The 11,483-nt window shown below is 46.6% G+C and overlaps 1 protein-coding gene across 6 annotated transcripts in view; it reads left to right on the forward strand.

Moving 5' to 3' along the window:
* Cyfip2 (cytoplasmic FMR1 interacting protein 2) overlaps positions 1 to 11,483 on the forward strand; it is a 117,527-nt gene that overhangs the window by 102,661 nt on the left and 3,383 nt on the right. For all 6 annotated transcript variants that reach the window (XM_034504569.2, XM_034504571.2, XM_076937002.1 and 3 more), the window contains 4 exons: positions 328 to 400; positions 1,248 to 1,342; positions 7,949 to 8,187; positions 9,718 to 9,865. In XM_034504569.2, coding sequence (XP_034360460.1) covers positions 328 to 400; positions 1,248 to 1,342; positions 7,949 to 8,187; positions 9,718 to 9,865 — 555 coding nt within the window. The remainder of the gene's footprint in view (positions 1 to 327; positions 401 to 1,247; positions 1,343 to 7,948; positions 8,188 to 9,717; positions 9,866 to 11,483) is intronic.

The raw sequence follows: 11,483 nt of genomic DNA on the forward strand, positions 1-11,483 counted from the left end.
TCTGTCCTTCATGCGTCTTAACCCTTCAGTAGAATCCTTGTACAGTGATGGTAAAAATAGTTTGGGCTCTCATGAGCTGGGTGTATGAGGCTATGGATTCTCTCGGTCTTCACAATAACCCATTGAACCAGATTCCAAGCCCATCCTCATTTTGATGATAATTAGACTCGAAGAAGCCAGTAAGTTACCAAGGTCACACTGCCGATAGGAATACACAGACCTTGAGCAGTAGACCCAGCAAAACTGGGGTCAGCAAAACTGACTTTAGAAATGAATTCTAATTGAATGTGACAATCATTTTCTCTTCCTCTCCCCCTGTCTCTGCAGTCTCAGGAGGAAGTCTGTGACCTGCTCCATGCCGCACCTTTCCAAAACATCCTGCCCCGAGTCTACATCAAAGGTAAGAAACCGCCAGCAGCAGCAGCGACAGCCTTCTTAGACTTGAATTAATACTCAAAAACTACTGGTTTAAATATGGACACATATGTGCCGTGGGTTGCACATGGAGGTCAGGGGATACCCCAAGTATCATCTTCAGCTTTCAGTTTGAGACAGGGTCTCTTTGTGGCTTGCCACTGCATGTGCCAGGATAGGTGTGGCCTGCAAACTTCTAGGAAATCTCCTGTCTCCACCTCCCATCTTTGCCATAAGAAAGCTGGGCTTACAGATGTGTATGACTTGGTCCAGTTTTTATATGCTTCTGGAGATTTGAACTTGGGTCCTCACACATCCCCCACACTATGCTCACTTCCTAATCCCTGTCAGCTCAGACTGCAGTCATCCAGGAAGGAGCAGGGGCGCAATGTTTTGGATGCCTGCAGAATCACTAAGGGATTGGAAATGGCCCTCCAACTGGGTACATTTATCTGATCTCTTTGCCTATTTTGTGAGATATTTTGTGAGATATTTTGTGTCTGTCACTGAACCTGGAGCTCACTGTATTGACAAGACCGGCTGCCAGCCAGCCCCATAGATCTGCCTATCTTCTCCTCTACCCAAACCTTGCTCCTTCGAGGTTAGCTTTGAACTTCTTGAGTGACAGGGAACTCACTGTTTCAACAGCCAGATGGGTCTGTTATTGATCCAAGCTCATAAGGAGATCATCCCTCAGGATGACCTCTCATCACAGTCTCCAGAACAAACGAGAACTTTCTGCACACTGTCCAGATTTGGGGACACAGTGACAACATCGGGTCCTTCTGACCCCCACCACACACTCACTTTTTGTTCCTTTGCCCCATCCACAGAAGGGGAGCGCCTGGAAGTCCGGATGAAGCGCCTCGAGGCCAAGTACGCCCCACTTCACCTGGTCCCCCTGATAGAGCGGCTCGGGACGCCTCAGGTACAAACACTGTATCATGGACCCAAAAGACCCCAAGAATGGAGAGATTGGGGTCCAACCTCATTTTTTCAGATAGGGAAACTAAGGCACATAGAAGGGAAAGTGTGCCCAATATCATAAAGCTGGAGCAGGCTGGGATGAGGTTTCCTCTCAGGCTTGAGTTCTTTCTTCTCTACCCAGTGTTGTGAGTTCCCTAAGAAAGAAGGAAGGAAGTCTACTGAAAGCAGTAGCCATCACACCCCTGCTAGGTACCAGGAATTCTCCAACACTGTCTATCAAAACTAAAGCTGCACACACTCTGAGTCCACACTTTACATCCAGGTATCCTGAGAGAGCCAAGATCAGGAGACACCATGGTCATGTGGTTTGTTGTCTGTGAGGTGTTAGTCTGGCAGTATGTGGCATTCTGTGCAAGTACTTTGTGCCGGTAGATTCGGCATTATTAAATACATTATAATGGAAATGAAAAATTAAATCTAAACGCATCATCCAATGTTGCTAGGTCTTAAATAGTTACATTTCTCAGTGTTTTCAAAAACATTCACATATCGAAAGCATGTTAAATGGAATGTCCCCTGAAAGCTTCTGGAGTGTTCCAAACCCAATTGTCTTCATTAGGGTTTCTATTGCTGTGAGAAAACACCATTACAAAAACAAGTTAGGGAAGAAAGGTTTCTTTGGCTTACACTTCCGTATCCTTGTTCATCATTGAGGGACATCAGGGCTGGAACCTGGAGGCAGGAGCTGATGCAGAGGCCATGGAGAGGTGCTGTTTCCTGGCTTGCTCTTCGTGGCTTGCTCAGCCTGCTTTTCCATAGAACCCAGGACCTCCCTCGTCAATCACTAATAAAGAAATGCTGTACAGGCTTGCTTGCAGCTCAGTCTTACACAGGGTCCCTCTCTTATATGACTAGCTTGTGTCAAGTTGACATAAAGCTAGCCGGCACACCAGTTCACTATGACAATAGCCTCCGAAGCAAGGTAGAAATAGACACTGGGTATTGATGAAGAGTCAAAGATGATTTGAATTTGTCTATAATGTCCCAATATCTTCAAAGTTCTTTGGGCTCATGTTGAGTCTGTAAAAGCTAACTTTAAAAAAAAAAATGTTTCCAGTTACTATGGATACTGAATTGGGTAAGGGAAGATGCGTGGCCCCCGAGCACTCTCAGACTTTGTCAGGAAGCAGGACAAAAGAGAAATGGGGGAAGAGGCACCGAAATGTCTGCTTCTGTTTTTCTTCAAGTTGATTTAAGGGAGCCTCCCGTTTGGAGACAAGCAGGGGATGTGGCAGTACAGGACACTTAGAGATGATCCAGGTGCTTTCTATTGCAGGCCACACTGCTACTGTCACAGTTCAGGAGTTAAAGCCACCCTTGGACTCAGGTTCCTTACTGGGCTTCTCACTATGATCAGAAGAACCCACACTGTCAGCAGAGGGTAAGAGGTAGTCACTCTCCATAAGGCCAGGCCCCATCTGCACAGATGTCAAACTGAGAAGCCATCACCTACAAGAGGCCCCCACGAAACAGTGACTAACCATAGGAGGCGTTTGGGTCTTTGGTTCACAGCAGGGAATTCAGACACTGTAGAGAGTCTTCCCACTTTTTGGGCAGCAGAGGTTGAACAGAGAAAATCCTCTAAGATGATTTCCTTTTAGGGAGAAATCCCGCAAGCCAGTGGCATGCTGGCGTGCCTGCTGCTCTCTGGTGTCAGGGTGTCATCCTGCAAGCATCCAGCTCTGTGAGCCTGAGGGGCCTGGAGTGTGTTTCCGCTCATGGCTATGCATTCCTTCCCTGTTCTGCTAAATACCATTTCCTTTTGACCAATAGAAATTTCCATCTGTCCAGCGTTAAGTATTTAACAAGACCCTAGTAAGAGAGGACATGCCAGTTTGATAAGTCACCTATTCTCAAGGAATAGTCTAACACTACAGTCAGGTCAACCTGAATGTATAATCAGAGGTTACTAGGGAGTGGGAAAGGGGAATGGGGATGGACCATTGAGTGGGATTGAGGTACACTGAACCTCATTAATGTGCGTAGGTGAACTATGAAGAAGTAAACTAAATTAAAAAGTAAATTCGGGGCCAGTGAGACAGCTCAGTGGGTTTAGGCACTTGCTGCCAAGCTTACCAGGCTGAGTGTGAGCCCCAGGACCCACATGATGGAAGGAATGAATGACTCGAGGCTAGTTGTCCTCTGAGCTCCACACATGTGCCAGACATGCATGTGCACACACGCTGAATGTGTACACGCATAAATAATAATAATCACAACTTCATTAACCCATGGGCTAAATAAATAAATAAATAAATGCTAACAGATTGTGAACACTGATGCTGGCCAGCTAGATCGTCTCCTCTGCCAGATCTTGTATGTTATCTGGGTCGGTGACGGGAAACTGTCGATGGTAGATTTAAAGCAAGGAAGATCGAGCAGCATGGCCTTTGCATTTGTTTCTGAGCAAACTGAGGTGACCTGGTTTTCAGCCAGCACCACTGTTCCCAGCTCTCCCTTCAAATGTCACATAATCTCACATGGAACATTTTATTTCACTGCCTTTGTTTTCCCATCTCTGAAATGGGATGGTAGCCGGTTCACTTCCCGAGCTGGGCTGCCTTTTTAAAATCGGTATCTTTTCTTTTGAAGTGTGTTATATTGTTAACAGCTGGAGAAATAAATCATTTCCAAGATGACAAAGGGTCAAGCCACTGATCAGGGAGGAAAAGTCTCTGCTGCTATTCCACTTGGTAAAAATCACTGTGAGCCTTGTTTACTATCCCAGGTATTCACTGAACGTATTCATACCTGCTCTCTGTCTGGGCTCAGCCTTTTGCATGTTACTGAGGAAACATTGATGTTTGCAGAAAGGTTAGTGAATTCACACACACACACACACACACACACACAGAGAGAGAGAGAGAGAGAGAGAGAGAGAGAGAGAGAGAGAGAGAGAGAGAGAGAGAGAGAAATGTGGTAGGGTCTCCATTTCTTGCCTGTTAATGGATAAATCAGAATTCCTGAAGATGCGAACGGCCATAGAAAAGAATATTGAGAAGCTATGGGTGGAATCAGTGTTTCATGTAATCAGAGTTCTCCTTGAAAACAGTGGGGGGCTCTTGGGGAAGACCCACTGTGTAGAGCAGAAGGTAGATAGGAACTCCTTTAACATCCTTTCTACGGTAGAACAGACCATAAACTGGCCGCATTTGCATCGAGCACTAGATGGCCTCTCTTTCCTGTAGAAAGTAAGTGAGGGCTGGGATGAGCATTCACTGGGTGAAGGCTTCCCATGCAAAAATGAAGACCTGCATTCAGATCCCCAGTACCCACATAAAAGCCAGGGGCGGTGACAAACCTGTCACCCTAGCAATAGAGGAGGGGACAGGTGGACATCTCAGTGGCTTGCTGGCAGCCAGTCTCGACAATACAGTGAGCTCTGGGTTCAGTGACAGAGCCTAACTTAAAACATAGGCAAAGAGATCAGATAAAAGTACACACTGTTGACCTCTGACTTACACATGCACACACACAGGCAAAGCACACGTGTGCACACATGTATGTGCCAAAGTGATGTACCAGAAAAAGACGATAACAGACTCACATCCAAATAACCAATTCGCCAACAAACAGGAAAAGTTCAGCGTTGCCATCAGTCTGTGAAGTGGGACCCCAAGGCCAAGGCAGTTTCTCATCTCAGTGTTGATAAAGACATTTTTCTTCCAGCACATTGTCTGCTGAGAGTGGGAGGCGTGGGTGTCGCCTGGGAAGTTGTCTGGCCAGCATCCCTGAGACTCAGTCACTGTTGTATAGCAAAAATAAAAAAGGTTTTGGGGTTTTTTGTTTGTTTGTTTGTTTTTGTTTTTTGAGACAGGGTTTCAAAAACCTGTCTTACTTTACTTGGCTGTCCTGGAACAGCCTGTAAACCAGGCTAGCCTCCAACTCACAGAGACTTCCACCTGCCTTTGCCTCCCAAGTGCTAGAACTAAAGGCATGCTCCACCACGATCCAGCTAGCAAAACCTTTTCAAGTATTTACATTCTCCAACTCCCAGTCAGACTGGAGACTGTTATGTAACCCAATAACATAACAGGAGCCAATGCTCACAAAATGTCATATCCATGGGCAAGTGCTTTAGAACTGTCCCCAACAGTGAAGAATTATGAACAATCAAAAATAACCAGCAAGGGTAGAGTACGAAATAAGTTTATCAGAGGCTGTTTAGGGATAGCCACCTAAAAACCATGGCACCGAATATATTATGGAAATGAGTTTTAAATTAGATATAAGTCAAAATGTAATAGAGATGAACGGCTATGTACATGCATATATCCATATTCATAACTGCAAACGATCTTCATGTATCTGTATTTTAAGAATGTTTCTCTCTGGGTAGCGGGATAAATGGAATATTGTCTTTCTTATATGTTATTTAAATGTTTCCCCAAATTTTACCCAGTGAATGCATATTACTTCTGTGGTTCACAGAAAGAAATGGAAGGGTAAACGCTTCTTCAGGGAAAGGGGTCGAGGCCACTTCTGTTGGCCACAGTGGACGGAGAACTGAAAGTCAAGCCACAGCTTTTAGAAAAATCATTTGCCCGTGTTTTCAAACCAGGATTCTCAGGTGCTGCCTGATTCAGAATAACCAGCCAGACGGCAGATTAACTAGAACACCAGAAGTCCCTTAATTTGCTGATGAGAACATACATGCGTCCTTTATCTACTGAGCATCCCCAGGGAGCTATGTTCTTCACATGTAGAGAGCTAAGCAGAACAGAGCAAACACAAAAAAAACCAGAGTCAAGTACTAAGCTCGTGCTATCTTATGAGCGCTTTATCTAGCTAGCTATGGCAGACAGTCTTGTGTCATGAACTGTCTGCTGTGCAATCAAGTTGATTCTCCATGAGAGAGGGTGCCCATCTGATTCGTGAGACAAAGGTGGTTCAGACATATCTACCAACTCTTCCCAACTCACTTTCCTCCTTCACTTTGTAGTTGCCATGACAACTACACTCAAGGCCCACATTCATCACAAGCTCTGCTTCCTGATTTATTTCCTTCCCTGGATTTACTTAGATGCTGCCCTCTGTGGATGGGGGAGGGGAAGGTCTCCAAGGAAGAGAGCTTTAAGAGAGAAGTCTGGTGGTCCCTTCCAGCCCCCTACAGAATGGGCCCCTGAGAACCCTTCCTCCCACTGGGAGCTGATCGCATATGTGTCCTGTGGGTCTGGAGTCTCAGAAGCCAGCTTTCTTTAGCTTTGTTCCCAGACAGAAAGACCTGACTTTGACCTTAGACTGTAATACGTGTTCTGCGGAGGCTTTCGGCACCTTCGCTCTTAGATGTTTTCGCTCACAGCACAGACCCTGGTGGGAGACGGTCATGTGTTTGATGTGCCTGTCTGCCTGTCTGATTACTGGAGATGCAGTAGCCAGGACCAGATGAGAAGCTTGTTTGAATTACTAATAGAGACCATTCACCATTGTCAAAGAAGGGTCTCTAACTGAAGGAAATAATTCTCTGAAGTCAGTGGCAAATTTTAAAACAGTAACATACGTTCCTTCTAGCACATTTCCACGGTACAGAACTATTTTAAAAGTGAGACGCTCACCCATTTCCCACAGCCCATCTGCACCCACAGCTAACTTGACTCCTCCTAAAATGTTTTCTACACGCACACCCCACGCATGCGCTGTTCGTCTGTGGGGTTGTGCTGGTGTTTGAGGGCATTGTCGTAAATGTTATTTTCTCCAACTTGCTGAATACACTTCATCATTTAACTTGTAGAACTAAGCTTCACCGAGGAGAGTCCAAGCTTTATACCTTTCCTTGGCTGCACCTCTGAGCTCAGCCTCCTCGCTCGTGAATAAAAATACTGTGTCCATAGAATCGGACAGAGCCACCGGTGGCTCATCAGGAGCCTGGTGTGCCACACGCTCCGGTAGCATTGCATTATAAAACTGATAGGAACACTTCTGACTTCTGTGTACCTCGTTAGCCATCTATTACAAGCACATACATCATGCCTGGCTTATTAATGTGGATTCTAGAGGACCTTGTATTATTAATGTGGATTCTTGGGTCCTTGTACTTGCACTGAGCCTGTTTCTTCAGACCCAACCAGCCTTTGAGACCAGGATGTGCTCAGATAATTTTTAAAAATCTGTCTTCTGTTGATGGCGCCTGGATTGTACTTGTTATGGGTGACAGTTACCATAAGACTTTCTATGCCTTCAAGGTCTTAGGCTCAGTGCCCTGTTCTGGGAAGGGTACCAGTCCCAGTGAACAAGTTTTAAATGTGGCTGGCACCAGTGTTTGGGACTCTCTAGTGGAAGTGAGGCAGATGGGATCTCAGATGTGGATAGTGAATTGTTAACATACATTTTCTTTTTTTTTAATTTATTTTTATTTTTTATGTACATTGGTGTTTTGACTGCATGCATATCTGTGTGGGTGTGTCAGATTCCCTGGAATAGGAGTTACAGGCACTTGTGAGCTGCCATGTGTGTGCTGGGAATTGAACCCAGGTTCTCTGGAAGAGCAGTCAGTGCTTTTAACCAACTGAGCTATCTCTCCAGCCCTAATATACATTTTCTATCCCAGCAAATCGCCATCGCTCGGGAGGGTGACCTCCTGACCAAGGAGCGGCTCTGCTGCGGCCTGTCCATGTTTGAGGTCATCCTGACCCGAATCCGGAGCTACCTACAGGACCCCATCTGGAGGGGCCCGCCACCCACCAATGGTGTCATGCACGTGGATGAGTGTGTTGAGTTCCACCGGCTGTGGAGCGCCATGCAGTTTGTCTACTGCATCCCTGTGGGGACCAACGAGTTCACAGCTGAGTGAGTGCACCCTCTCCCCTTCCCTCATCACTGGGATGCACTAGCCAGAAAGGAGAACAGGGGACGAAGTGGCTTGAACAATAATACATATTGGTCACTGTGCCACTGCTGGGCATGGCAACAGTGGACTGTTCTTGGCCTCCAGAGGCTAAAGGGACCAAACAGAATATGGAAGTACCTATGTCAAGGTGTCACATGGGGCTGGTTGGAGACAAGGGGAGGATGTAGACACCATAGAGTGGAGCTTGGTTGTCAGACTAAATTTTCAGACTAGAACTGGTCCTATAACCATATCTGGGATGGGGGGTCTGTGGAGGGGAACGGACAGTCCAGGAAAACTAGTAAATGTCTGTCAGCAATATGGGGGCCCAAGACTGAAAGTAAGAATCCCATGAGCGTCAGTCTTTTGACCCCTAAACATTCACCTCACTCTTGTAAAACTCAGCGTAGGAAATGAGGAGACTTTTGGGTCACCCACAGTTCTTTCAGCAGAGAGAGCAGGAGCAGACCCCCACTTCCTGCATCCATCATGCATCATGCATCATGCTGAGGGTGGTGTGGCAGAGGTAACTAGCTGGTCCTTTTGGGACTAAAAGCAGAGAAGGAAGGGGAGGGGAGGAGAAGAGAAAGACCAGCAAGCTGCGGGGCAGGGACTGTGTCCTTCCAACCCTGTGACGGGGAAGTGGGGGAGAACAAAGTAAATGATGTAACAATGACCCTATAGTCACCCACATGTTTTGTGGCCCTTGTGGCCTACAGTAGGGTTTCTGAGAGGCCAAGGAGCCAATACAGCCACCCCTGACTGGCCTGGGGTGACAAGCCATGTGAGCCTCAAAGGCTGATTAGAATTGAGGAGATAGTTCAGGGCAAGCCTTAAGGACCTGAGTTCTGTCCCCAGAAGCCATGTTTAAAAGCCATGGGAAGAGCTGGAGAGATGGCTCAGTGGTTAAGAATACCATACTGCTATTGCAGAAGACAAAAGTTCAAATCCCAGCACCCACGTTAGATGGCTACACATCCAGCTCTGGGAGGATCTGTTGCCACTGGCCTCTACCTCCTGTGGGCACCTGCAGTCGTGAGTGCACATCCATACAGAAACGACATCAAAAATACACATTTCAAAAACGCCAAGTGAGGCATTGTGCACCTGTAATCCTGACACTGACAAAGCTGAGACTGGAGGATGCCTGGAAGCCCACTGACCAGTCTCATTAACAGTCTAGCTAGAGAGTCAAGCACTCTCACTGCACTGGCAGGTCAGATTTAGGGACAGAGACTGAGAAAGCAAGATAAAGAGCAATTGAGGGTGACACCCAACCTCAACCTCTGGCCTCCACATATATGTGTGGGTACGCACACATACACACAGTGGAGCAGGAAGAAAGACAGAGAGAGGGAGTCTGGTTGTGTTTTTCTTTGTGTGTTCCTCTTCCCCTCCAAGTCGACTGTTGTCTCCCTGGGGCAGCTGTACCGCTGGCTTTGGGGAGGGCGTTTCTCCTCGGCTTCTCACTGTTTCCTTCCCCACCCCAGGCAGTGCTTCGGTGATGGCTTGAACTGGGCCGGCTGTTCCATCATCGTCTTGCTGGGCCAGCAGCGGCGCTTTGACCTGTTTGACTTCTGTTACCATCTGCTGAAGGTGCAGAGGCAGGATGGGAAGGATGAGATCATTAAGAATGTGGTAAGCAGACATGGCTGGCCTGAGAAGTGAGGCCTGGCAACAGGCTATCTCCAGGAAGGAGTGGGATAAACTGCTTACGGAGGGCGAGCGATGGCTATGCACAGACACTTTCCAAGCTGGAGACATGCTTGGAAAAGGCCCACCAAGAACATGCTGATAGATTGGGTAACCCCGAGAAGCAAGCCTGGGCTCCTGACCTCAAATGTCCCTTCCCTGTCCCAAGCAGACCCTATTGGTGCTGGCCACCATTGCCACAGCACACTGGACATTATAGCAGTGGCAGGCATTGGGACTGGACACTACAGCTTTGGGAGTTGGGTGCTGTGGGAGTTGGGTGCTATGGGAAAACAGAGCCTTTAAACTGAACGGCAGTGATGGGGACAAGGTCAGAAGTCTTCATAGGCATTGGGACTTGGGTCGGATGACTGACAGTACATGGGGCCAGTGGCCTGGATAGATTCCAGACACAGGGAGCAGCTGCCACACAGCATGGAAGCATATAGGTTGATGACTAACACAGTGGTTCTCAACATGTGAGTCTGGAACCCTATGGATGGGGGTAGTTGAATGACCCTTTCACAGAGGTCACATATCAGATATCCTGCACATCAGATATTTACATTATGATTTATAACAGTAGCGAAATTACAATTATGAAGTAGGAATGAAATAGTTTTATGGCTGGGGGTCACAATATGGGAACTGTATTAATGGGTCGCAGCACTAGGAAGGTTGATCTGTCTGGTCTAGCCCAAAGGAGTTGTCCAGGAAGATGATATAGGAGCATCCTTCCAAAAAAGGGGGAGGTTTAAGAGTTGTGGTCATTATAAGTAACTGTTTCCCAGTATCCAGTTCAGTGTTACTTTAAATACCCTCACAGCATCATGTGACCTTCATACTCATGCCTCAAGCATTTTCATTTCCTTCTGCGGAAGCTTTGTGTCCATTTAAATGTCTCCCCAGTTCCTGGCAGCCACCATTTATCTTTCTGTCTCTATGAATATCAGGACTTGTGCGTACCTTATATAATGGGAGTAACACAGTCTCTGTCCTTGTGTGACTGGCTTATTTCCTAAGGCTCATCCATGTCACACTGTGTCAGAATCCCACTCTTTTATAGTTAACAAGCACATCACCCTATGCAAAATACAGTCCACTGATGGACCCTTGCATTGCATTCACCTTTAGCAAGTAGTAATAGTAAAAGAACTTAGGTATCTTAGGCATCCCTGAGTCTCTCCTTCAGTTCTTTGAAGTATACACTCAGAAGTCTAAGTGCTGGGCAAGCTGGTAATTCTCTTTCATTTTTTGAGAAACTGCCAGACTGTCTTCCCTGATGGCTGCCCCATTTTATGCCCCATTTTATATTCCCACCACCACCACCCAAGAACAGAGTTCCATATATCATTGAGTCTTTGTGTGTCTTCTGTAGAGAAATGCCTTTGAGGTTTTTTTTTTTCTCCAAATTTTAATTCCATCTTACATTTTTCTCATTTTCACTTTATGTTTGGAGAAACCTTCCACAGCACATGTGTGGGGGTCTGAGGCCAACGTAATGAAGTCGGTTCTCTTCTCCTGACATGTGGGGTCTGGGGACCCAACTGAGATCCCCAGGCTT

Source organism: Arvicanthis niloticus, chromosome 6 (assembly GCF_011762505.2).
Source record: "Arvicanthis niloticus isolate mArvNil1 chromosome 6, mArvNil1.pat.X, whole genome shotgun sequence".
In the NCBI taxonomy this organism is placed as follows: domain Eukaryota; kingdom Metazoa; phylum Chordata; class Mammalia; order Rodentia; family Muridae; genus Arvicanthis; species Arvicanthis niloticus.